This window comes from Trichomonas vaginalis, chromosome IV (genome assembly GCF_026262505.1).
Source record: "Trichomonas vaginalis G3 chromosome IV, whole genome shotgun sequence".
NCBI classification, from domain to species: Eukaryota; Parabasalia; order Trichomonadida; family Trichomonadidae; genus Trichomonas; species Trichomonas vaginalis.
Window position 1 is genome coordinate 28,439,270 of NC_067206.1, and position 24,353 is coordinate 28,463,622.

A 24,353-nucleotide genomic window follows, 5' to 3' on the forward strand; every position below is an offset into this window, starting at 1 on the left:
ACTTTTTGTAACTGTGTTTCGTATGCTTGAGATGGGCAATAGCCCCTATTTTCTGAAAAAGGAACTGGAGCTTTTATTTCAATAATTTGATCCAGTTTTTGTCTTAAAATTTCCACTCCATTACGCGGAAAATCTTTGCTGTAAGGTTCAAAAACACTTAATGGTTGTGTGTGATTGTATTTTATTAATCTTCCCCAAACTGAAAATACCTGATCTTCGTGCCAACCAACTAAATACATAAGATCGGTCGTAATACTGGCAATATCTTCATCTGTGAATATATATTGGGACTTAATATCTTCTGGCATCTCCTCGACATTTGCCATATTTGCTCCTGAATTATCAAGTCTGCATTCTGACACAAGACGATCAAAATTTTGTTCACGGTAGGTTTGGTTCATTACCAAATGCGCTCCCGCACTCATCAAATCTTTAACTTCTTTTTTTGAATGCGCAAATTTTCGGAATAAGGCAAATAAATGTTCAACCGGAAGGGTTGTGAGATGTTGAAAATTTATATTCGGGAATTCCTCTAAAAATCCATAAAGAGTGAGAAGAGATGTCGCCATTTTCAGAAGATGCATTCTTCTGGCAAAAAGATAACCTTTGAATTTGAGACGATGATCTGGTGTCTCTATATTAGGAAGTCTATCAGTGACTCCGACCACATCTTGCAATCTGAGAAAGAAATGCAAGATGAAAAAAGCAAGTTTGAACATTGACAATCTTGCTTCAACTGGTAATATGGTATTTCGGACTCCCTCAAACCAAAGTGCAAGTGGAAGGAGCCAAGTTGCTTCAGTGTAGCAATTATTATCTAGCATATCCTTGACGGTTTGAACGTTAAAGATTGTTACAGGATATTTGTCATTGAGTGTGGTAGACTTATCACAGTTGTTAATTGCATCTCCAAGTTTGGAAAATAATCTAATTTTTGTAATATCGACGTGCAGCGTTGGATCATAAGGTTGCAAAAAGATTAACTTATTGGGGAAAATTAATAACGTTCTGAGGTTTTTGCCTATATGAACGACGTCCGCGATGAAGATAATCTTAAGATCTTGGAATTTTGCACTTTTAAGGACTTCTACTAATCCATCAAAGCCAGTAACTAGGCTGTACCAATGGTGAAAGAATATCTGATAAACAAAATCGTAAGATTTGTCACCATCAGTTGTAAAAACTGGAACATTCAGTGTTTTCTGAACTGTAGCAATGTAATCCAAGATTTCACTCATAATTCCAGATGCAAGACCATTTGTATGTTGTATTATATGCAAACATATTGATGGACCTTTGCAATCTAATGGCATCAAATATAATGCAAATAAGTCCTCGATTTGATCGTCATGGCCGGACTTCTTCCATAATTTGCCTGTGATTGCATCTATTCCAATGCAAAAATGGCATTGTTCACGTAATTCCTCATCTGTATATGGATATAATTCCCTGAATCTGAGGAATACTGGGAGTGAAGATGATTTTGAAAGCAAAAGTTCCTTCCATGCTGCAATATCTTTACCAAAGACTCGAAATAGAGTTGCTTTTGATGGCAACATAAGTTTCTGTCTTGCCAACAAATATTCTGAGGGTTGTTTGCAATACAACATAAAGGCAAATTGAAGTGTCTCCGCATAGTATCGTCGGCTCTTTGAGTTTGGAAAATTTAAATTATATAACATGTTATTAATGATAACACACGTTAATTTATCTGCAAACGGAGGGTACTTAAATAATGGGGTATAATCATCTAATAATATTTCGCTTAAACTCAAGGATTCATCACCATTTGTTTCATCTTCATCTTGATCATCAGAATCATCTTCATTGTCATTGAGAGTTTCAAGATCTGCCTTTTCTGCTTCTTGTTCTAATTCGTCTGCAGTTCCATCTTGTATTTTTCTTTGTTCATTGATTTTTTTCATTTGCAGAGATCTTTGATAGCTTAGAGCACGGTTTTTGGAAGCTGCAATCATTGATTTAATAGTATTCTCTTGTAATAGTTTTGATTGATTGGGACTTGTTTGATAATCTGCGATATTATTATAAATAACACCAGGAAGTTTTTCTTTAATAAGCTTTTCAAGCTTCTTAAATGTGGCAATATCTACACATGATAAATTAATTTCTATCTTCTCACTGTTCATAATGATTTGTGGGAAAATGATTAAGTGGCCGAACACTTAAAGCATTTCTTTTTCGTTTTATATCAAAACAGATTTAGATAGCTTAAAACAATATAGTTTACTCATAAATACATCTTGATAATTCACTTCTTCAATTTTCATAATCTTATATCCTGACCTATATCCTCTTATAAACCATATTTCTACTGAGATCTTCTTAAAGCATCTTTTTATCCCTATCTACGCCTCGAAACCAATTTAAGTTCCTTAATTTTTTTGAAAAAAAAATTAAAACTCCCTTATCAAACATCATGCTCATTTTTACGAATTTCATTTTTCCTTTAAGTTTAAAATATACGCTTTTTAGCATGTTTATAATACATTTTCAATTTACATTTACATTTTTATTTTTGAATTGTTTGTTTATATTTCCGTTTGAACAATAATATTTATTGAAAATTGTGAGAGAAACGGATATAATAAAAAAACACCATACAACAAAATTCAGATCTCATTTTTAAAATATCTGCACCAAATTCTTACATCTGATAATTTTCATGTGTAACCAATGTTTCCCAATCCCTTTGCCATACCCTACTAATCGCAAATTCATTCCCTTTAATTTTGTATTAAATTTAAATTCCAATCTTAATTTCTACATTATTTATGCTAACCCTTTAAATTTTGTTCTTATTTATTCACCCTCAGATACAAATTTATTTAGAATGTATTCCTCTGAGGTCTATATTTGTATTCGAAAATAAAATCTTTAAAACTCTCTAAGTTATCATTTTCTCTTCAGATATCTAATATTTTTCTAATGACATAACTACTTTGGACGCATATCCAAATTCCAAAAAAAATATGGAAAAAATAAAAATGAAATTGAAAAATACAATTTTTGATATGTAAAAAGAGATTTTGAAAAAAAATTGGGAAAAGAGTATCTAATAAAATTGTTTGAGATCTATGTAGACATAGTTTTTACAGTAAAAAATCAATAATATTGAAATTGATCTGAATATATCTTTTTTTTTAAGTTTGAATGCATTAATCTCAAAGCATTTGATAAAATACTGGTTTTATTTCAAAATTCTAAATAATTTGTAATTAGATCTTTATGATGTAATTTAATTTTAAACAAGTACAGATAAAGAGAATCATAATAAAGGTGATCTATATTGCTTAAGTAAAATTGAGTATAATAGATCGATCTTAGCAACAAGATCTGAGGAAGTAGATTTGAGAGTCGAGAGTTTGGATCTTAGCAACAAGATCTGAGGAAGTAGATTTGAGAGTCGAGAGTTTGGATGTTAGCAACAAGATCTGAGGAAGTAGATTTGAGAGTCGAGAGTTTGGATCTTAGCAACAAGATCTGAGGAAGTAGATTTGAGAGTCGAGAGTTTGGATCTTAGCAACTAGATCTGAGAGTTTTATCATTTCCGGCATATTGGGCCGAAAAGGAGTGATCCGCGTAAGTATGAAAAAAAGTGAATTTTGTTGTATGGTGTTTTTTATTATATCCGTTTCTCTCACAATTTTCAATAAATATTATTGTTCAAACGGAAATATAAACAAACAATTCAAAAATAAAAATGTAAATGTAAATTGAAAATGTATTATAAACATGCTAAAAAGCGTATATTTTAAACTTAAAGGAAAAATGAAATTCGTAAAAATGAGCATGATGTTTGATAAGGGAGTTTTAATTTTTTTTCAAAAAAATTAAGGAACTTAAATTGGTTTCGAGGCGTAGATAGGGATAAAAAGATGCTTTAAGAAGATCTCAGTAGAAATATGGTTTATAAGAGGATATAGGTCAGGATATAAGATTATGAAAATTGAAGAAGTGAATTATCAAGATGTATTTATGAGTAAACTATATTGTTTTAAGCTATCTAAATCTGTTTTGATATAAATTAAAGCGTATACTTATGCAAAATGCGAAATTTAAATTAATACTTTTTTTTGCTATTTGGACACAAAGCTAACAATCCATCCAATAAATGACGTATACCTAGCGAGATGAAGCATTTTAACATGAAAGACAAGAAAATCTGGTTACTTGTGTTGAAAGTTTCTGTATTTCGTCTTCTTCCAAACACAGCGTTCAGATGCAGAAGAAAATGCAGCCGTAATGACGCAAAAAGACACTAAAATAAATTGGAGAATTTCTGTAAAGTTTTTACTGAGCTTTGTTATTGAACCCGAATTTGTTGCTGAGTGACAGGATATTAAATCTACGACATTCATGAGTAATTGTTATCAATTTGTCAATAAATTATGTTGAAGATGGTTTAAATGTCTTCGAAGGCATGAAATTAGATCCTAAATCTGTTTGAGTTAATAAAAGAGAACAAATGTTGAAAGAGTTGTCATATTGCCTACAAAATTTTCAAACATTTGCATTGAGACAATGTGAAAAAATGATGTCCAAAATACCTTTACTAAAATATTTTTAATTTGAATCATAACAAGGAAAAACAATAATGGCAGAATAAGAAAAAAAAACAAAGATGTTATGATTTGAACAGTTGCCTTTTAGATTCAAAAAGAGCATAGTGTTTGCAACCACTACACTACCTTCCTTTCCAATAAAAAGCTGAATAATTAGTATTTAATGAATTCTCCAGCTTGGGGATTTGCGGCTTTTCCAAAATCTGTTATGATAGTTCTATATAGCAATTGATATATAATATGTTTTTTATAATCAAATAATTTTTTAGTCCAGATAAATTTTTTAAAATTTCAAAGTCTTTCCATTCTACTAACGCTCTTCACATCCATATCCTTTACCATATATGTAATATAACGCCTTATTTTAATTCCCATTTTTACGATTTATTTGTCGAAAAACTGTCTTGCCCATTAACATCTCGGAAAAATTTTCGACTTTTTGAATGGCCGTTTTCAAGATCTCAAAAACTGTGGGATATTTTTTACAAAGCTAATCGACATTTATTTACCACATATGTGTACTATACAATGCACCTGGTTTCATCGAATTTTTACCGTCAGTTTTCTCGTGAGACTACCTTTATATTTTTTTGAAAAAAAAATGTTCCACTTTTTCAATTTCAAAAATGTAGCGTTTCAGTTGTAAGCAGTTCCGTTAAAATCCAACTAATCATTGAGAGCTATGACAAACTATCCTATTTCTGAAAGTTCTGTATAAATAAATGATACTATTAATGAAAGATATAATTGAATAGGATTTAAAATCCGGGATCGGGTTCACAAATTATTTGACGATAAAAGATAATGGTATATAAAAATCGTTTAATGAATGATTTTGTATATTATTTCCTTTAGTTATTTCTTTCATTTTTAAATTGAAAGCTTCTATCACCCTACTTTTCAGATAATAATTTTTATATTTTTGTGAACCTACTTTTTTCATTCTTCACAAATATTTCACTCTCTTTTAAGTAAAAATTAATAATCACAATGACCTTGAATTGTTATTATATAAATTGTGCACGATATAAATTCAGAAAATTTTCAGCCACTGTCATTGGTTACAATAATGAGTCCATTCGACCGTGTAAAGGATATTAGGTTAAATTTGGAAGAAATATTGCAACCGCATTTAGTTTCACTACCTAACCTAAGTGATGTTGAATTCTTATGCACTGCTTTCAAGCGAGAATTAGAAATTGAATCTTCTTTAATAGAAGATCTTAAAGGAAAATATATTGTTGTTGGAGATCTTCATGGTAGCTTTCAAGATCTTAACTTCATTATTAGAAAGTATGGAAACCCATCAAATAAGCTCAAGTATTTATTTTTGGGAGATTACATAGATAGAGGTCATACATCAATAGAAACAATTCTTTACCTCATGTGCTTAAAAGTTTTATATCCAGACTTTGTTACACTACTCCGTGGCAACCATGAGTTTATTGGGATAAACAAATTCTATGGATTCTATGATGAATGTATTAATAGGCTTGGAAATACAGAAGGAAGCGCCATTTTCGAAGCTATTAACGAGACTTTCCCTTACCTACCGTTAGCTGCCATTTTGCCAAACGGTATTTTTGCCGTTCATGGAGGAATTTCGTCGCACATAAATACTCTTGATGACATCCGCAAAATCGATAGATTCCAAATCGTTGATTGCAGTTCATCAATAGTGGTTACAGATCTCGTTTGGGGCGATCCTCGCAAACTTGAATCAGGGCAACTCACTGCACCTTCAGAAAGAGGACTGGGCGAAAAGTATTCTTTGAGCAAGACCCAGCAATTTCTGACAAAAAATAATCTTACTTCAATTATTCGTGCGCATGAAGCATGTCAAGAAGGATTCATGGCATCGCTTGTTGATGATAACGGTAAGACAGTTTGCCTTACAGTTTTTTCGGCAACAAATTATTGTGAACAAAACAACATAGCAGCTGTTGCAATTATTAACAAAAAGGGCTTGATTTCGATAGAAAAATTCGATTGCACATCTTCTGATGATGAAATCGAAACTGATCGAGGAAACGAATCTCTAGAAGACCTTTATGATGCTTTATGCTAGAAGACATGAATATTGATTGGTTATTATAATGTCGATGGCATGACCAGAGTCATTCATATAACGCTGTATATACAATAGAGTTTATATTTTAATAAATTATAGAGTGGTATTGTTTTTATCATAGAAAACCCTTATATTTTATGAAATATTTTAAATATTACTATAGTGGATCGGCTCTTTTCATACTTCATTGACTGTGATGAATTTGAATAAGTAATAGACTCAAATATAAGCTTGAATGTAGTAGTTTCTTATGCAAATAATAACTGAGGCTTGGCTTTCATGTAAAAAATGAATTGCGCAGTTTTCGATAGGCTGCATAAAAAGATTTTTTCTTTACATCAAAATTTTAAAAGTCTTTTTCTTCGATATATGGAAGAAGAAGATTTGAATGAATTCCTCAAAGATATTGAGAATGATGAAATAGTTGTGAAACGGCATAAACCAAAACGATCGCCCAATAAAAATAAATCAAAAAATGTCAATCTCGTTGATTCAATCAAAGATCAAGTTTCGGATGGCGGTATTAACCTAGACTCAGAAGATATGAATTTTATAGAAGAATTAATACATAGTACAGATCTTGATAAGGAAAATATAACTGATGAAAACAAAGAAGGTCAATTTCAGATCGATTCATATAATCATGTTGGACTAAGTCCATCACCACGCTCACCAGTAAAATCTACGGATGCATCTAAACATTGCGCAGATATTTTTATTGGACCTCCTAGTTTACTACCAGGCATTACCATTTCTCCATTAGAACCTCACTTTTGTAAGAACTTGCAGTGCATTAACTGTGATCACATTGTATTACGTTTTCCAGACCGAAAATGGGCATCTAATGTCGATTATTTATTCCTCAGAAATAACTACCCGAATAAGGTAGACTCACGACTTGTTCCTTCTCCAGGATTTTGTGCTTTTTGTTGTCAATGCACTTTTAAAGATACTGACAAGCTAGAGAGGCTCGGACACTTCGATTCTGACTGGGTTTGCAGAGGTCATTAATTTTTATTATTCTTTTTGTTATTTACATATAAAACATAAAATGTATCTTACAATCTCTAATCTCAAAGAAATATCATTTAAGACCCATACATGCTATTATAATGTTTGTTCAGAAAAAATATCAATTCTATCATAGATAAAAAGTATACTTTTAAATACTGAAAATTGTGGCATCCGACTTCAATTCATTTTGGTAAATCCTTTTGCCTTCACATATATAGATTTGTTTTCATTCAGTACAATTATATATGCATTAGTCCATATGGGCATATATTGCTATAGGAAGTCACCGATAGATCTTTTTAGATGATGAGATAGAAGCACTTAAATTATCCCATAAATTGAGAAGCTGTGTATATTGAGCCTTTCCAATTTAGATTGATTATGTGAATGTTGAAGAAGATTCAATTAAACTTTTGTAATTTTTAACTGAATTTGACTTTGATCCGATAGAATCACTTTTTAGAATAGCACTAAATGCGTTTTTATCCAATGCATCATTTGGAAGATCTTTCAATTTATCAAGAATTCTTTCATGTATCATTTCTCTCTCTTGAGCGTATAAATTGAGATATTGATATGAGTCTTCACTTTTAACCCTCTTTAAGAAGGCCCATCCGCATGCCAATGTTGTCAGCCAAACAGATAAAATCATAATTAAATTATTTTCATAAAAATGAGTTTTCAACAGCTGTAATGTAATAAATACTAGAAAAATTGATATAACTTGCCATAGAAGATATTTGTTTGAACGATTTGTATCATTTGTTTCTTTTGGAATCTTTCTTAAGCAAAATAATGATGTCAGTAATGGTATTGAACATAATGCAATGAATGTTGTAAGAGAATATATATATAAATCCGAGAAATATTTTGAATAAAGGATATTCAAACTGAATTTTGAAATTATGATTGATAAAGAGTATATGATTGCAAGCTTGTAATCAATAACTGGATAAATTTTTGAATTTAGTCGCTCTCTCAACATGCAATGAAGATAATAAGAAAGAAATCCATAAAAAATTGAGGTGTAAAAGGAAGACACCATTCGAGGAATATAATAATTGAAATATGTAACCATTTGAAATGGATCAATATGCAATATTCCTGTGAAAAATAACAAAATAACTATTTTATCTTGAGATTGTCTTGGATTTTTAAATGCATTTGTGAGTTTAATCATATAAAACGTCATGATCAATATTGATAGTGTATGAAAAATCTTATGAATATATATATTTATCCAAATCAGGAAAGAAATTGGAGAAATGAATACAATAACTGAGGACAAACCATTAAGAGGAGTTGAAAACGCAAAGGATGTAAAACTGTTAGGTTCCAAATATGAATGTGTTTCTTGATAAAATGAAGATGAATAAAATTTAAGTGTGTTGAAGTTCAACTCTTTAATATATGATGTGTTTTTATATATCAAGCCAGAAGCACTTGATAATACTTCAAATTTAAAAGAAAATGAATTAAATAAATTGATTTCTGGTTGAACAAAGCAATATGATAGCTTATATCCATGGGATAGCATTGGAATCATAGGATGGTTGAACACAAAACGGCTGATTTCGTTAGATTTTGTAGGCTCAAACGTGACCGAAGAAGAGATTTGATTTCCATCTGTGTTAAATAGGACAAATACAGTTGATGACAATGCCCAAACAACAATATAATATGTTATAACACGACAAGGGCCGAGTTTTTTGTATAACGAGTCTCCTATATGAAATCCCATATGAAGGCTGTCACTTTTATCTTTTGATGCTATAGATCCTGTTCAGCTTTGTAATCATCAATATAGTTACTGAGACCAATAAATATTTTCTGCAAACCAGGCTTGATTACTTAATTCTATGATCAAAATCAAATGATTCTTCTTCAACAAGCACTGATTTGACGATCATATTATTTCTTCAAGCAGTATGAAAATAAAACTAAGATTTTGCCAACTTCAATTTCTGAAAAAAATAATGAATGAAATCATTCATAATATGATTCAATAAATTCTATGTGTTTTCTCAATTTAAGAAAATTAATCAGAAATTCCTGACGATAAAAAATCGAGGGGATAAAAATGGACATAAGCGACAACCCATTAGCAGAGCTTCTTGCCAATCATCCTGACACAGAGATTGACGAGAGACTAAAGCCTTCAAACAGTAAGAAATCCCAATCTAGCGATATCTCAGGTGGTCTCGGACCGAGAACAGAATCAATGACTTCGTTAACTGGTACACTTGTCACGAAAGGCGGAGAAATTGTTAACGAAGACTTTAAGAAGGCAAGTGGCGAATCAGATCCGATAATTGTCTTTGATGGAAAATCCGAATCTGAAGACAGTCAAATTGGCTTATCTGTTCGTCAACCATCATTCGTATCATTGCACGGACAAATCATACCTAAAGGATCTGATTCGTTGGATGATTTTGTGCCCGTTATTGAAGAAGTCGCACCACTGCCTCTTCAAACACTCGACGAGCAAGATCAGCCTGGCGACGAAGATGATCCTCAGATACAATTCATTAAGGAATTAAAATCGAAAAACATGTCGAGATGGAAAGAAATGGGATACGAACCACCGGATGACTTAATTCCTCTTGCCCGTGCAGCATCTCAAGCTGCATTAAATCGCAGATTATCTTATACAGATGAAAATCAATCTTCACTCTTTTCAGCTTCGCAAGATAATTTCCACGTTAAACTCGGATCTTCCAATGAGCCATCGTTAGAAAAAATTACAGAGGAGCCTGCTCCACAAGCAGCACCTTTAAAGCGCAGACCAAGGAGTGGAAGCTTTGGAATGCAACTTGGAGAGGCAAGTCGTAGCTCTGAGCTCATGAAGGAGATCCTCAATGAAAATCCAGTTACAATAGAAATCAATGCAATGACTGATGAAGATCTTCCAACACCATTTGCCGAAGAAAACGAAATCGAAAAACAAAACGGCGAAGAAGAAGAATACAACAAAGAAGAAAATATTAGTGATGCCCCGGAACTATTTGGAAGACTGAATCAAATAGTCATGGACCCACCAGAATCAGATGTAATCAGATCTTTGCTCAATGGAAAAATTTCTTTACAAGACAACACTCCCGAACTCAGATTAAAACTCCGTCAATATCTCAATACATGTTCGAGCTTACTTTGGATAGCAGAAGCCGAGTATATTACGAAAGTTTTAGATTCTTTCGAAATTTACGAAATTCCTTCTCCAGAAGCCAAAATTGAAGAGAGAATTAACAATATCAATTCAGAGACTCAGAAGATTGAGGAAGAATATCAGAAAAAGAAGAAACAAATTGAAGAAGAAAGGGACTCGGTTTTTCAACAAGAGGCCAAGGAGTATTCCGAACAGGTTGCTGCGTTAGATGAGAAGTTTAACAACCAGGATGAACTCCTAAAGATCGCAAAACCTTCGAAAAAATTACTTGACCTTAAATGTAGGGCAAAAAGAGCTCTTGAACTTCGCCATTTCGCCGAAGCTCAGAATATCAATGACCAGGCTGTTATTCTAGAAGAAAAAGAATCAAAAGCAGCGATGAAAAAGATTCAACAAAAATATTACGATCAGGACAACAAACTTAAGAGAGATTTTGCAACAAGACACTCAGTTACAGAAAAGAAATACAACTATATTCTTACAAAATTCGAAGAAGATTACAAAGCACAAATTGAAGCTCAAAAGAAGGCAAAGGTAGTTGCAAAGATATCTTCAGAAACTAGAAATACAATGAAGAAGATAACTTCTTCACCAAAATCTCCGAAATTGTCAAAATCAGAAAAAGAAAAGATAGTCCGTGAAGAACCATCTAAAGCAGTTGCAGAATCATCATTCTTTGCAACTGGTCGGTTGACAATCCGCGCACCGAAACTTTTAGATCGTTCGTCTGATATAAAGATTATTCAACAAATGGCATCTCAGATGTCTAACGGAAAGTCAAAGAGAGATCTCGATGTTTCAAGCGCTTATTCAAACATATCCCATCAATAAATTGTCTTTGTTAACGTATAATAAACTAAAATATAAAATATACATAATATTTTCTTTACCATATACTGGTGCATTATGTGTGATGAAGTTATAACAATAACAAAATTTAATCTGAAATCATGAAATGACTTTTGCTATTCTTTTCAATGAAATTTGAAGCAAGCCATGGTATACAGTACGTTGTATCAATAACGATCTCCTTTATCATGTATAGTACATGATGTATTGATTTGATTTATCACTATTTTTGGATTCAAAAAATGAGAAATTTTTCAAAAAATGTTTTAATCAACAAAATACATAAACATAATATACTCAATATGATATCAGTCAGTATCTTAATAATTACCTTGTTTGTCTCTGATGAATTATCGGTTGCTTCAAATAATTTCGTTTTGATGAATGTATAGTTATTGTTTGTGAGAAACTCTTTAGTTTTGGACGTAAAAGTTGTTGGCAGCCTTTGATAGTGAGAGAAGGTTCGTTGGTTAAGGCATCAATTAGAAAATATGTAAATAATCCTTGTTCTTTCCTATTGGCTACAATTTGTCTTGCTTTTTGTCTACCATTTGTAGATGAAATTGTAACGATATTGCTGTTAATATGAAATCCATTGTCTAAATCTATTATTGAGCCAGCATAGCAGCAGTCTGAAATAAACACTAACCTTAGATCATTTCTTTGGGCAAGGCTAATAGAACTTGATAATGTGTAACGATCACAATTTTTATCTTTGAATAAAAATGCATTACTATTTAGTTCATTATCAATAACTCCGTGTCCAATATAATAAAATACAAGATCGTTTGTAGTATTCTGAATCAAATAATTAAATTTTGATATGAAATTTGAACACTTAGGATCTACCATAAAATAGACAGTATATCCAAATTTACTAAAGCATGTTGCAATATTTATTGCATCATTCATTGGTGCATCTCCTAAAGATAATCTTGTCCCAAGATATTGATTGATAACAATGAAGGCCACGTTAATTAAATTGTTTGATAAAGAGCTAACAGCAATATTTGTTATGTCAGTACCTATTTTCTTGATGTTCTGCAATGCAATCATGAAAAATTTTAAATAACCGGTTATGGCGATTTTTTCATAGGGCTTTCAAAATATTGAAATAAGCGCGCTTTTCATAAGAACACACAATTGATAATTGCAACTTTTATGTTAAATTAATTACTATGTTGGTGTAAAAATTTAAAAGTTTCGGATTAAAACCTTTTTACATGCCGTAAATTTTTTGATTGAAAGAATTAGATTAAGGCATTGAATTCAAAATAAACACTTTGAATATGTCTGCCGTTTTATTGTGGATTTCAATGAGGTATACAAATTAAATTTCTGAGGCTATCAATGGAAGATATTTCAGAAGGAAGTTGATTAAAATCAGGTTTTTGGTCAACTACAGTATACAAAATCTTTATCAATGGGTCAATTTTAATTCATCCTGTATTATTCTTTTTATAATTCTTCAAGATGCCTTGGGCTACTATGTTGACAATGATTTCAAAACAATTACATTAAAGTTGAAGCCATAAAATAGTTTTATTGCCTTAATATTGTTTACGATCAATTTGTTATTATTGATGAATTTGGATACATCAATGTCAATGCATTAAATATTTAAATTTGGCATATTAATTGATTAAAATTTAAGAATAAAATGTGAAATCCTAAATTACCTCGGTTCTCTGCTCTAATCATTGCTGGTAATGATTTAGTAGTCATAAGAAGTTAAGATTGAGAGTTTTGACAAGTTATTTTAGAGAATGTTGAATTTCTTAATTGCCGAAAATATCAGGAATGACGGGAATTCGATACTTAAGCAGGTATATCGTTATCAAAATGTAGAATATTATGTTAGTGGCTCATCGAGGCAGTATATAAATGGATCCAAGCAAATGACGAAACCAGAATACGCTTTTGATCAAATGGATAAAAAATATGATTGGTGTTCAAATTGCGGCAAATCTGTATCAGATCACCCATGGTTAATTCTTGGCGTTAAATCCAGAATGATGAAGCTTGATGGTTATTATTTAAGAGCAGGATGCTGTTATTCAGGTTGCTGCTGCGAAGACACAGGATACTGTTGCGAATGTTGCTTATTTAGCTGGTCATTCCAGATTTCTAATGACAACGTTACTTGGAATACAATTCATAAAGTTGAGAAAGACTACGAAATGAGAAATTGCAAAGAGAAAACGTATACATTCTCACAGTCATACACTGCTAAGTATGCAAGGATTATCCAAGACGAAACTTGCTATGATGAACCACCTTGCATCGCACTCAACAAAATTGAGCTCATTGGAAGCATAGAAGGTAATGACATAGTCGATGATAGACTGAATATTGATGTAGATGATGATGACGTGAGTATTATCGGACACATCAGCAAAGCAAACCTTCGTTAACATTCACGCAATGATGCAACCAACCTAATTCATAGATTCTCAAATCTTACTCATCTAAAATATTTTTTTTATTTTATAAATTAAAAAATTATTTTTACTAGAATATAATTTTAAAATGTATGGCCATGATTTTACCAATAACGAAAATCTCTTGATGAATGTAATGTTAAATAAAAAAATACATCGAGTGTAAATAGAATGTCTGAACTATTCGTAATTTGAAGAAATCCAAATTCTATTTTCTTGCTCTTTTTGTATCTTATAGAATTGATATCTAGGCAAGTAATTAAAATATGTTAGATACTTTATGTTGTAGTATATATATGTGAACATGAAATAGTTGCAATAATAAGAACAAAAGAGCAAATATAGAATGCTCTACAAAAAAGAATTCCATCAATAGTCACTAAATATATGGATGGAATACACTATACCTTACCAGATTAAAAGAATCATAATTTAACATTTATGATACTCTTAGAATGAGTAACTTCTTAAATTCATCATTTATGTTTCCAATTTGTTTTCCTATTAGAAAATTCCTTCTATTGGATATAAAAAACTTGATGTTACAGATACCAAATTTCTTTAGATCAATCCTCATCTATCAGTATTCCTCTTGAAATGATTATATCATATTTCAGAAATTATTTTCTATGCTGCTTTCTTCCTTCAGTTTTATTTATATTTATGCTCTTCGATCTAAGCAATTGTTATCTAACCATTCACAAAAAAAAATATTTCCTGAGTTTCAGAATTCTTCTATTTTTATACAATTTATCTTTTATTATAACCTACAATCAGCTTGTTAAAACTTCATCCAGTTCATGCTCCAAGTACAGATTGCAAAGGATAGTTTATCTACGTCTTCAAATATTGTCCAAAGGCAAACTCTTCTAATGAAGGTCTAATATACATAGATATGGTATTTGACACTTTACATTTTTTACAATTGTAAAGCGTCAAAAAATATCAAATAAAATTATGCAGATATGAGTAAGATTGTACGTGAAAAAATAGGAATTGAATGGTGAGAGGTATATAGTATGTCAATATGTCTCTCACCCTCCAATTCCAACTTTAAATGGGAGAAAATTTGCTTGCATGTTGACTTATGCAAGCAAATTTTCTCCCAATTAGAGAGGGAATAGGAGCCTATCAGGCACTGATACATAATCAGTGCTTTGTAGGCTCCTATTCCCTCGAGAAAGTTCGAAAACTCGATCGCAATTACATCTGATTGCGACCGAGTTTTCGAACTTTCTCGTCGGAATTGAAGGGTGAGAGGTATATAGTATGTCTATATGCCTCTCACACTTTAATCCTAAGTGGATATTAGAGTAGCATGCTTTTAAATTCATTAATTTAAATAGTTTAATATTTAACATGTAAACCGGATTTTGACATGTAAACTCCGTCCCTTTTTGTAAAGTGTCAAATCCCACTTCCCTATATACAACAAAGGTGCTGTGAGAAGTACTAATAAACCAATATTTGATTTCATAGAGTGGGCCAAAACGCTGCCATGGTATAACAGCAAATTGGCTGTGATGCATGGTGATTATCCAAATAGATGGCCAAAGTTCAGGTTTGATTCAAAAAAACTGGATATAAGAGAACAACATATAATGTTTGGATAAATTTTGCTGGAAAGCAAAAGAAACAAACTGGTATTCAATCCTCCTATATATGTAGCAGCAAGATTTGTTAAAGGCGATAGATTTGCTCTGGGAGCAAGTTTGTTTTCTGATTATGAAACGTTAATAGAAAAATTGGATTTTGCTAAATATCAGTATGAAATTGAAGATACATTAAAGTGACAAAAACACATTGTTTATGATGGAATTCAGTATCAAACAAATAGTAATGACTTTGATCTAAAAGGAACTATTGGAGAAAATGACACTTGAGGTATTAAGAAACAACGAGATTCCTGGACCAATCCACTTGTTCGAAAGTCAAAGAAGCCCAAGTGATACAAATAGATTTCTAATTTTTGTTATATGATTCAAATTTGAAATGATACATTTATATAATAATAAAACATTCATAGAATTTTTCTTCTCCTTATCTCTTACATTGATATTTATCAAAGTTATGATAAAAAGATATTTATTCTTACTTCCATTTCCATTTTCAAATAGAGTTTTTCATTCTCTGTTAAAAAAAATGAATATCACATATAAAAAGGTCCAAGGAATTATTTTTTGTCCAAGGAATGCTATCAAAACATGATCGGCACTATTCAAATTGCTGGCAAAAATCTCAAAAAATAAGAATAATTCATATCAATTTTTTACTACTTTGGATTATTGTAGATACTTGAAATAGATAAAATCATAAACAGTTAGTTAAGTATATTCCGCTTATTTTTTGCCGCTCTGCCGATCATGTTTTGATAGCATTCCTTGGACAAAAAATAATTCCTTGGAATTTTTGATCGACGGTACATTTACATCTTGATTATGAAAAGCCAATATAAATATAAAAATTGATATAAGGGTTTCGTTTTGCTAAAATTGTCACTTTTATAGCATATTTGTTTTTGGATGTTTTGCGAAACCAAAAAAAAAAAACTATGATATACAATGTGTGTGTAAAGAAAATACTTTATTTACTAGTTAAAAAATCATTTGGTATTGATCAAGTTATTTTTTCTGGATAAGATATTATATGGATAATTGGATAGAAAATACAATTATATAATCTTGTACCTGGTTTAATTAAGCTAATTGTCATCAGAAACTTGTAATTTTTATGAATTTCAGATTTTCTTTTCATTACTGCTTTTCTTAATAGGTCAAGTTCTTATTTACGTTATAAAGTATGATATTTACAAATATCAAGTTATCATGTTTTTTGAGAAATTATGAGAAACAAACAAAAATGAAAAAGATAGGAATAGCAATGAATAGTGATGTGGGTATAGAAAATGTAAGAGATATGAATGCAAAGCAATCAGTATTTAGGATATTGACCATAGATTTCGGAAAAAAAAGCTGCATATTGAGCGAAAACTATGATTATATTATAAGGTTGTCATTTAAAGCATAATGAAACTATTCCCTTTTCATTTTAATCGAATAAGATAGTAAAGCTTTTTGAATTAGCTAGAAACTGATGAGATGTTTTCACAAATCAGATTTTTAATCTCTATAATGCATAATTCACTCAATATCTCAATTTTGCTATTGCGAGATATTTTTGCTATCGGTTTCGCAATTTTGACACAATAGCAAGAGGGTTCTATAAGCATTATTATCAACGTAGAATCTGAATATCATATCAGAAAATGTCGCAAATCTGACATTTACCCGACCAAATAGCAAAAATAATTGAATACTTTTCGCAAAAACTTTAAAAATCGATAAAAATATGAAATATAGATATTAAAGAGACTTTTAATATAATATTCATAAAGATTTTCCAAAAATATGATACCGCAAAATTAAAAAAGTGACGTCTTGAGTGGAGTCAAAGGTCGAAATTGCTAGCTAAATGTTTTTTTAGCGAAATTGCGTATTGTACGTTTTTTTCGCAAAACGAAACCCTTAATTGATATAAATGTGTACAGTATTTGTCAAACTCAGTTGATCAAATATTTATGAGAAAAATTTAATTTTATTTATTAAGTTTTCAGAGTATGATCTACGATTACTTTACTAAAACAAAAGTATAGTTCTAGTAGACATAATACATACGAGTATTTATAAAAAATTAAAAAAAAAATTAAACTCTAAATACACAGTAGACTTAATAGTATGAGGAATTGGTTAACCTTGCTAATTTCTTTCCAGTCTACATGGTTATTTGAATATATGTAAATTGCAATAATCAATTAGAAAGCAATTCGAAATTTAGCTTGGTATTTTCATTTTCAAAGAGAAGAGATTGAATCGGGAGGAATGTGAATCAACAAGAAAGGATCCTGCTCCCAGTTTAGAAACTCTCATGTAAATTTCTTTTTGACGATAAATTGAAATTATGTACTCACACATAAATCAATTTTATAGTTTAACTTTATAAAGCTATCAAGTATAATACTAATTCTATACTTTGCACGAAGAATTCTATGAGTTCTCTTGATTTTATCCAAAATTTGAAAGTTTATTAAAAAAATTTTGAGATTTTTTATAATTTGTATTTACACTTATTTGATAGATGAAATTGTGCAATTTTTTTGATAATTTACGATAACCTTTATAAACTTTTTTCATGATATCAATTTATATATTTATTTAATAGTATAAATTATCAATATTCGTAAAAAAATCGGATCTCAAGTACCTTGTGTTTTGAATGAATTGAATCAAATTATCGATTCAAGAATTCAAAAACCTTAACAATCGGTCAATTAAAAAAAATTTGGCCGTTGGAAACCAAGTAATAGTTATTAAATTATCATGGAAATAAAAAATGGAAGATTATCAAAAAGAAAATTTTCCTCTGAAGAATAAAAAAAATTAAAATAATAACATGGTTTTGTTCATAATCTATTTTTAAGATTTTATGAAAAACAAAAATTTCTATATTCGGTGAACTTCTATTTGACGGCAAAAACCGTCACACATTTATAAAAATGACCTGCTGTTCATGCATGGCTCGTACCATTATTGGTATTGTTAACCTTGTAGTTCTTGTTATCATTGCTATCGTTGCCTTTGTCTGCAGAAGCGCAATCAAAAGCATCAACATCGACCAAATCAAAGCATTTTCAAAGACTACATACTTCCTCTTCGCTGTCTTAGGTGTTGTTATCTTAGGTTGCCTTATTGGTTTCTCCCTCATCTGCTTCGGTTCCGTCAAGTGCTGCCGTGTTTCCTACGCTATCTTCTACATCATTGTTATCATTGCTGAAATTATCTTTGTTGCTGTTGCTATCAAGTACACAAAGAATGTTGATAAGGAAGCTGGTGACTATTGGGCTGAATCTGGTGTTAATGATAGTGTTAAGGATGGTGTTAAGAAGATTGAAAAGGCTGGCAAGTGCTGCGGTTACGATAAGCCATATGCTAACAACTCAGCTGAATGCGGCTTCCAGCCATCCTATGAGAACACAACAACATGCAGACAGTTGGTTGTTGATAAGATCAACGCTAACAAGAAGCGCGCTATGATTGCTGGTATCATTGTTATTGTCTTCCAGCTCATCCTCTTCATCTACGCCGTCTGGTACGCTTTCTGCTACGAAGATCCAGATTCCACACAGAAGGAAGGCATCACATACGTTTAAACTGATTTATTATTATTCTAAACGTTTCAACTTCTTTACTTTGTTGTTATTTTTAGGTTTTTTCGTGAGTTGGATCCGAAATTTTCGGATATATTTAAAAAAAATTAGTTTATTTTGATAGAATATACTCATATATGTGTTTAACTTACATTTCTAACATCAATGAAAGCTATTATGAGTTAACTCGGAACTGTGCATTTTTTAATGTTTGGATAATTTCTGGTGTAACAGTATGTGCAGCATATATCTGTGCTAGAAAACGCTTAGGTTTGGTTATTTGTAGTGGTCTTCTTTGTTTCTTCATGAGTTTTAAGATTTGATTGGCAATGAGCAAAGAAATTGTTCTTTCTCTTTAATTGAAAAAAGCATTCTGTGCATATGTAGATTATCTTAGGAGCAATGTGGTTGTCAGCACTATAATTCCCAAGGATACCAATTGCATGTTGAGAAACATTCAAAACTATGTCCATAGCATCATGGCAGATGTAGTTCAGCATGTTTTATTGGAAAGTTCAATTAATTTTGCTATCTACAATATCTCCAATGTTAAAAGTGCGAAGTGTAAATGACGGAGCTGGGTTACTATACCTAAGGTATTTGCTTGCAAAAAGGCATCTTGTTGCATGTCTAAAGACATTCTGTGAGCCCCTTTTTTTGTAGTTAATAAAGAAATTGTTCGAAAATCCAAGATTGAAAAACAAAACGAAACAAAATGTATCCATTGACGCATAATTCCTCTATTTAATCATTAGCAAACTTTTGGCTTTATTTTCACTTTGGAGATTCATTTTGCTAAATTTTTACCACATATATATATAAAATGTTGGGCATAAAGCAATGGAACAGCTAAGTTAGGTATAATTTTCGTAATGAATTTAAAATAGGATAGTTTACAGAGAAGATATTAAAACAAAGACAGTATTTTATTTCTTTTGGTGTTTCTTATCGAAATTCATTCTGCGCGCGTACTCCTCGAGATAAGAATTCCAGTTATCATTAGTATTTTTCATGTATTTCTCTGTGAGATCTTGTATCTTCTTGCGATCAGAGCCAGACAAAACGCGAGGTATTATTACCTTGTAGTGAATGTATAAATCGCCTTGTTTGGCAATTCCAGCGCCAGGAAGTCTTTCTATATCGTATGGTTGAGTTCCAGGGAGAATTCGTTTTTCTACAATACCATTAAGTGTTGGTATGCGTATCGATCCACCGAGTAATGCTGTTTTGACTGAAATTGGAACAGTAATGTGCAAATCCATTCCATCTCTCTTCAGAAGAGGATCTTCGTCAACCATACACATGACCATGATTGGCCCGAGATTTGTATTAAAGTTGATGACGTTTCCATGTTGAACTCCCGGTGGAATTGGTATTTTAATTTTCGTTGGTTTCGAAGTTGTTCCTTGGCCATGGCAATTTGAGCATGGATTCGTAACAATGAAGCCGCGGCCACCGCACTGTGGACATGGAAGAGGAATGAAACCTTGAATCATCATCCCTTGTCCATTACATAATGGGCAAGTCATTGGAGGCTTTCCGTCGTTTGTGCAATTGCCGTGACACTTGTGGCATGGCTCATCAACATCAATATTGATTTCGCGCTCTACGCCGTATATACTTTCAGCAAAAGTAAGATTAACTCGAGTTTGATGTATTTTTCGTTGCTGGAAATGAACTGGACCGCCTCTGAATCCACCTTGGCCACCAAAGCCTTTGAAGCCGCCAAATGGCCCGCCGCTAAGACGAGAGGCATCATATTCTTGTCTTTTGTTTTCATCTTTGAGTGTGTCGTAAGCTTCGTTAACTGCTGCAAGGATTTTCTGGCCCTCTTCCTTGTCTTTTTCGTTCTGAAGCATATCTGGATGGTATGCACGAACTAACTCGTGATATTTTTTCTTGATTTCGTCAATAGAAGCATCATTTTTCACACCAAGACGCTCATACATATCTTTTGATTGCCAGTTAACTTTTGGTTTAGTAAGGAATCGAAGAAATGAAGAAGGAAGTCCTGAATGACTGATTGTAAGCATCGAAAAAATAATGGTCGTGTAAAAAAAAATTCTAAAAAAAGAAAAATTCTAGAAAAAATGTATCTTTTTAAGATAAAATGTGAAATTTCAATTTTTTTTGGAATTTATATAATAGAAAATATTATATAAATTATGTCATAAACTATTTCATAACCTACATCATTGGTTTTTGGAAGGATTTCCAATATATTTTTCATATTATTCAAGATCTATGAAATTTTATATATATATTTATCATAAACATTTTCTTTTTAAATATATTCAGCAGTATTTCTTTAGCAAATTCATCGAAAGAATGGAATTATACCCCTAAGTAATGGTTAATGACTGCTGAAGAGAGTTTTATCCTGAACAATTAGAATATGTAAGATCTATATAAACAAATTTATTCGTAAAGTTTTATAAATAAACATAAGTAACATAAACTAAATTAAATTACTGGCCATACAGCCCTGTATCACGGGTTGCGCTTGGAATGCAATGTATGCAAAGATAAATGCACATTAGCAACATTATTACGCAAGATGCAACTAATCTAACAATATCTACAACAGGAATCTTTGCTTGGTCATTATCTTCAAATGTGTATCTGAAAAGAGCTGTGCTCTTCTTAGTTCCGACTTTGATTTGGACAAATCCGTCAACTTTGGAAGGAGGAACTGTACAAACTAACTGTTCTCCAAGGTATGAACAATTTGCAGTTGAATTTCCGAAATAAATAGCTGCATCATCTGGAACTCTCCAATCAGTATAAATTGTCACTTTTTTGCCACCTGAAATTGAAGCTGACGATGGGACAATTCGAGTGACTAATGGGTAAGATCGAGGAATTGGAGTTGGAGCGGGTGTTGGAACAGGTGTAGGTAAAGGAGTGCTTGTTGGATAAGGAGTTGGCATTGGAGTTTCATTTGGGGTTTCAAAAGGAGTTTCGAACGGAGTTTCATAAGGAGTTTCCATTGGAGTTATCTCATATGTCATTTCAGGCGTCATATAAGGAGTCATTTCAGGTGTAATTTCTATAGTCATTTCTGGGGTACTTATTATATTAATTTCAGTAATATTTGATGTTACATTAGTACTTGTTTGATTGATTGCTGTTAAATTTACATCTGATATATTGATATTTGTTGAATTAATATCTGTGATATTCGAAATCACCTGAGTTGTGTTATCTATTGTGTTATTTATGGATGTTTGATTAATATCTGATGCATTTATGGAGTTGGAAGTTATATTTTGATCCGAAATGGAAGAATTATTTGACGAGTCATTTATTTTAGATGAATTTATATCGATAACTGAACTATTATCTAATGTTTGGTTTGTATTTGTTATGTTGGCTTCTAAAGTCTGATTTACATTGGTTTCATTTGAAACTGTAAGATTTGATTCAAAATTTGTTACATTTATTGAGACTGTTTGATTTGAATTATCCTGGGTAAGCTGTGTTTGGGTAGTTTCATTGATTTGGGTTTCATTATTTGTAATATTTAAATCTGTGCTATTTTTAGGTATCTTATCATTATTCTCTTGTGTTATTGTTTTATTTTTTTCTATTTCCAACTTTAATTTTTCTTCCTCGGCTTTTTTCTTTTTAATTTCTTCCTCTTCTTTCTTCTTTTTTTCTAGTTCTTCCTCTTCTTGTTTCTTTTTTAGTTCTTCCTCTTCTTTCTTTTTTTTCTCAAGTTCTTCCTCTTCTTTCTTCTTCTTTTCTAATTCTTCCTGCTCTTTTTTCTTTTTTTCTAATTCTTCCTCTTCTTGTTTCTTTTTGAGTTCTTCTTCCTCTTTTTTCTTTTGGATTTCTTCTAATTCTTTGGATTTAATATCATCTTCATTCTCCTTAGATTTTTCTGTAGTTTCATTCTTTTTTGTCTTTGAAGTCCTCTTTTTCTTCTTAGGTTGGGTTTCTTCTGGCTCCTCTTCGACTTTTTCATCATTTTTTGAATTTTTCTTTGTAGTTTTCTTTTTCTTTTTATGAACTGGTTCTTCAACTTCTACCTCTTCATCAGACGTTATTTCTGTATGTTTTGATTTCTTTTTGGATTTTTTATGTTTAATTGTTGTAGTTTTTTCTGATTCATCGTCATCCTCTTCTTTATGTACTTTTTTCTTTGATTTTTTTGTAGATTTTGTTCCTTTGTATGAAGTCGTTTCTTTTGAATCTGGTTCTTCTTCAGTTTCAGGCTCTTCTTTTTTCTTTTTGGATTTCCTAGTCTTTTTAACTGGCAATTTTTCTTCATTTTCTTCTACTTTTTCTGCAGATTTTTCTTTTTTGTTATTTTCGTTTTCTTCTACTTTTGATTTTTCGTCATCTTCTTTCTCCAAAGTATCATTTTCTTTCTTTTGATGCTTTTTACGATGCTTTTCTAAATCCAATTCAACACCATCACCTTCATCTTTCACGATTTCGATTTTGGATGAATGTTTTTGTAATTTTGCATGATTATCTGGAATAGTTACTTGATCGTCATCGTCATTTTCGTAATCATTCGCATTATTGTCAGCATCATCCACAAAGTCATCATTAAAATTCGCCGAGTTTTCAAGAGCATTCAACGAATCAATTCTTCTTTTTTTATTATTACTCTTATTGCTGAGTGACAGGTTAAAAAAGAAGAATAAAAAGAAGATGATCATTGATAGTAGGAATTCAAATAAAAAGGCGGAAAATTTATGGATATATGCAAATTTATCTAATAATTAAATTTGAAACGAATAATAACATTATGCATGATATTATTCATTGGAAAATTAGATAAATATTAGAATATTGCCAAAATATTGTAAAAATGGAATAATAGAAAAATGAACCGCTAAATGCAATAAGAAACATTTAAAATAATAGTATCCAGTTTTTAACGCTCTGATTTCATTTATCTATATTAATTGAATTGACACTTTTGAGAATTTTCCAAATAAAAAATAAATGCATTTGTTAGAGAAATGTAATCATTTTATACGACGCGATAAAAATTGACAAAGCTGTAAAATAT

The 24,353-nt window shown here is 31.2% G+C and overlaps 10 protein-coding genes across 10 annotated transcripts, besides 1 other annotated feature; 5 read left to right on the forward strand and 5 right to left on the reverse strand.

Moving 5' to 3' along the window:
- Positions 1 to 984: 984 nt before the first annotated feature.
- TVAGG3_0184710 (uncharacterized protein) lies at positions 985 to 2,147 on the reverse strand (the record flags this gene model as incomplete). Its single annotated transcript, XM_001314412.2, has 1 exon — positions 985 to 2,147. A coding segment is annotated over one exon (1,163 nt), but the record flags the coding sequence as incomplete, so codon positions are not given.
- A 3,505-nt stretch (positions 2,148 to 5,652) lies between these two features.
- On the forward strand, positions 5,653 to 6,651 carry TVAGG3_0184720 (phosphoprotein phosphatase protein; the record flags this gene model as incomplete). Its single annotated transcript, XM_001327200.1, has 1 exon — positions 5,653 to 6,651. The coding sequence occupies one exon, from the start codon at positions 5,653 to 5,655 to the stop codon at positions 6,649 to 6,651; it is 999 nt and encodes a 332-aa protein (XP_001327235.1).
- Positions 6,652 to 7,023: 372 nt separating this feature from the next.
- On the forward strand, positions 7,024 to 7,665 carry TVAGG3_0184730 (photoreceptor cell morphogenesis protein family; the record flags this gene model as incomplete). Its single annotated transcript, XM_001327201.1, has 1 exon — positions 7,024 to 7,665. The coding sequence occupies one exon, from the start codon at positions 7,024 to 7,026 to the stop codon at positions 7,663 to 7,665; it is 642 nt and encodes a 213-aa protein (XP_001327236.1).
- Positions 7,666 to 9,624: 1,959 nt separating this feature from the next.
- TVAGG3_0184740 (uncharacterized protein) lies at positions 9,625 to 11,794 on the forward strand (the record flags this gene model as incomplete). Its single annotated transcript, XM_001327203.2, has 1 exon — positions 9,749 to 11,665. The coding sequence occupies one exon, from the start codon at positions 9,749 to 9,751 to the stop codon at positions 11,663 to 11,665; it is 1,917 nt and encodes a 638-aa protein (XP_001327238.2).
- Positions 11,795 to 12,010: 216 nt separating this feature from the next.
- Positions 12,011 to 12,739, reverse strand: TVAGG3_0184750 (cysteine-type peptidase protein; the record flags this gene model as incomplete). Its single annotated transcript, XM_001327204.1, has 1 exon — positions 12,011 to 12,739. One exon carries the CDS (start codon positions 12,737 to 12,739, stop codon positions 12,011 to 12,013), a length of 729 nt encoding a protein of 242 aa, XP_001327239.1.
- A 664-nt stretch (positions 12,740 to 13,403) lies between these two features.
- On the forward strand, positions 13,404 to 14,175 carry TVAGG3_0184760 (uncharacterized protein; the record flags this gene model as incomplete). The annotated part of the gene is made up of 1 exon (XM_001327205.1): positions 13,450 to 14,097. The coding sequence occupies one exon, from the start codon at positions 13,450 to 13,452 to the stop codon at positions 14,095 to 14,097; it is 648 nt and encodes a 215-aa protein (XP_001327240.1).
- A 948-nt stretch (positions 14,176 to 15,123) lies between these two features.
- Positions 15,124 to 15,307: a mobile genetic element.
- A 3,345-nt stretch (positions 15,308 to 18,652) lies between these two features.
- On the forward strand, positions 18,653 to 19,402 carry TVAGG3_0184780 (tetraspanin family; the record flags this gene model as incomplete). The annotated part of the gene is made up of 1 exon (XM_001327206.2): positions 18,677 to 19,330. One exon carries the CDS (start codon positions 18,677 to 18,679, stop codon positions 19,328 to 19,330), a length of 654 nt encoding a protein of 217 aa, XP_001327241.1.
- A 191-nt stretch (positions 19,403 to 19,593) lies between these two features.
- TVAGG3_0184790 (structural constituent of ribosome) lies at positions 19,594 to 19,827 on the reverse strand (the record flags this gene model as incomplete). The annotated part of the gene is made up of 1 exon (XM_051225772.1): positions 19,594 to 19,827. The coding sequence occupies one exon, from the start codon at positions 19,825 to 19,827 to the stop codon at positions 19,594 to 19,596; it is 234 nt and encodes a 77-aa protein (XP_051110758.1).
- A 384-nt stretch (positions 19,828 to 20,211) lies between these two features.
- On the reverse strand, positions 20,212 to 21,505 carry TVAGG3_0184800 (heat shock protein binding; the record flags this gene model as incomplete). The annotated part of the gene is made up of 1 exon (XM_001327207.1): positions 20,254 to 21,360. One exon carries the CDS (start codon positions 21,358 to 21,360, stop codon positions 20,254 to 20,256), a length of 1,107 nt encoding a protein of 368 aa, XP_001327242.1.
- A 212-nt stretch (positions 21,506 to 21,717) lies between these two features.
- On the reverse strand, positions 21,718 to 24,002 carry TVAGG3_0184810 (immunoglobulins domain-containing protein; the record flags this gene model as incomplete). Its single annotated transcript, XM_001327208.1, has 1 exon — positions 21,796 to 23,997. One exon carries the CDS (start codon positions 23,995 to 23,997, stop codon positions 21,796 to 21,798), a length of 2,202 nt encoding a protein of 733 aa, XP_001327243.1.
- Positions 24,003 to 24,353: the final 351 nt, after the last annotated feature.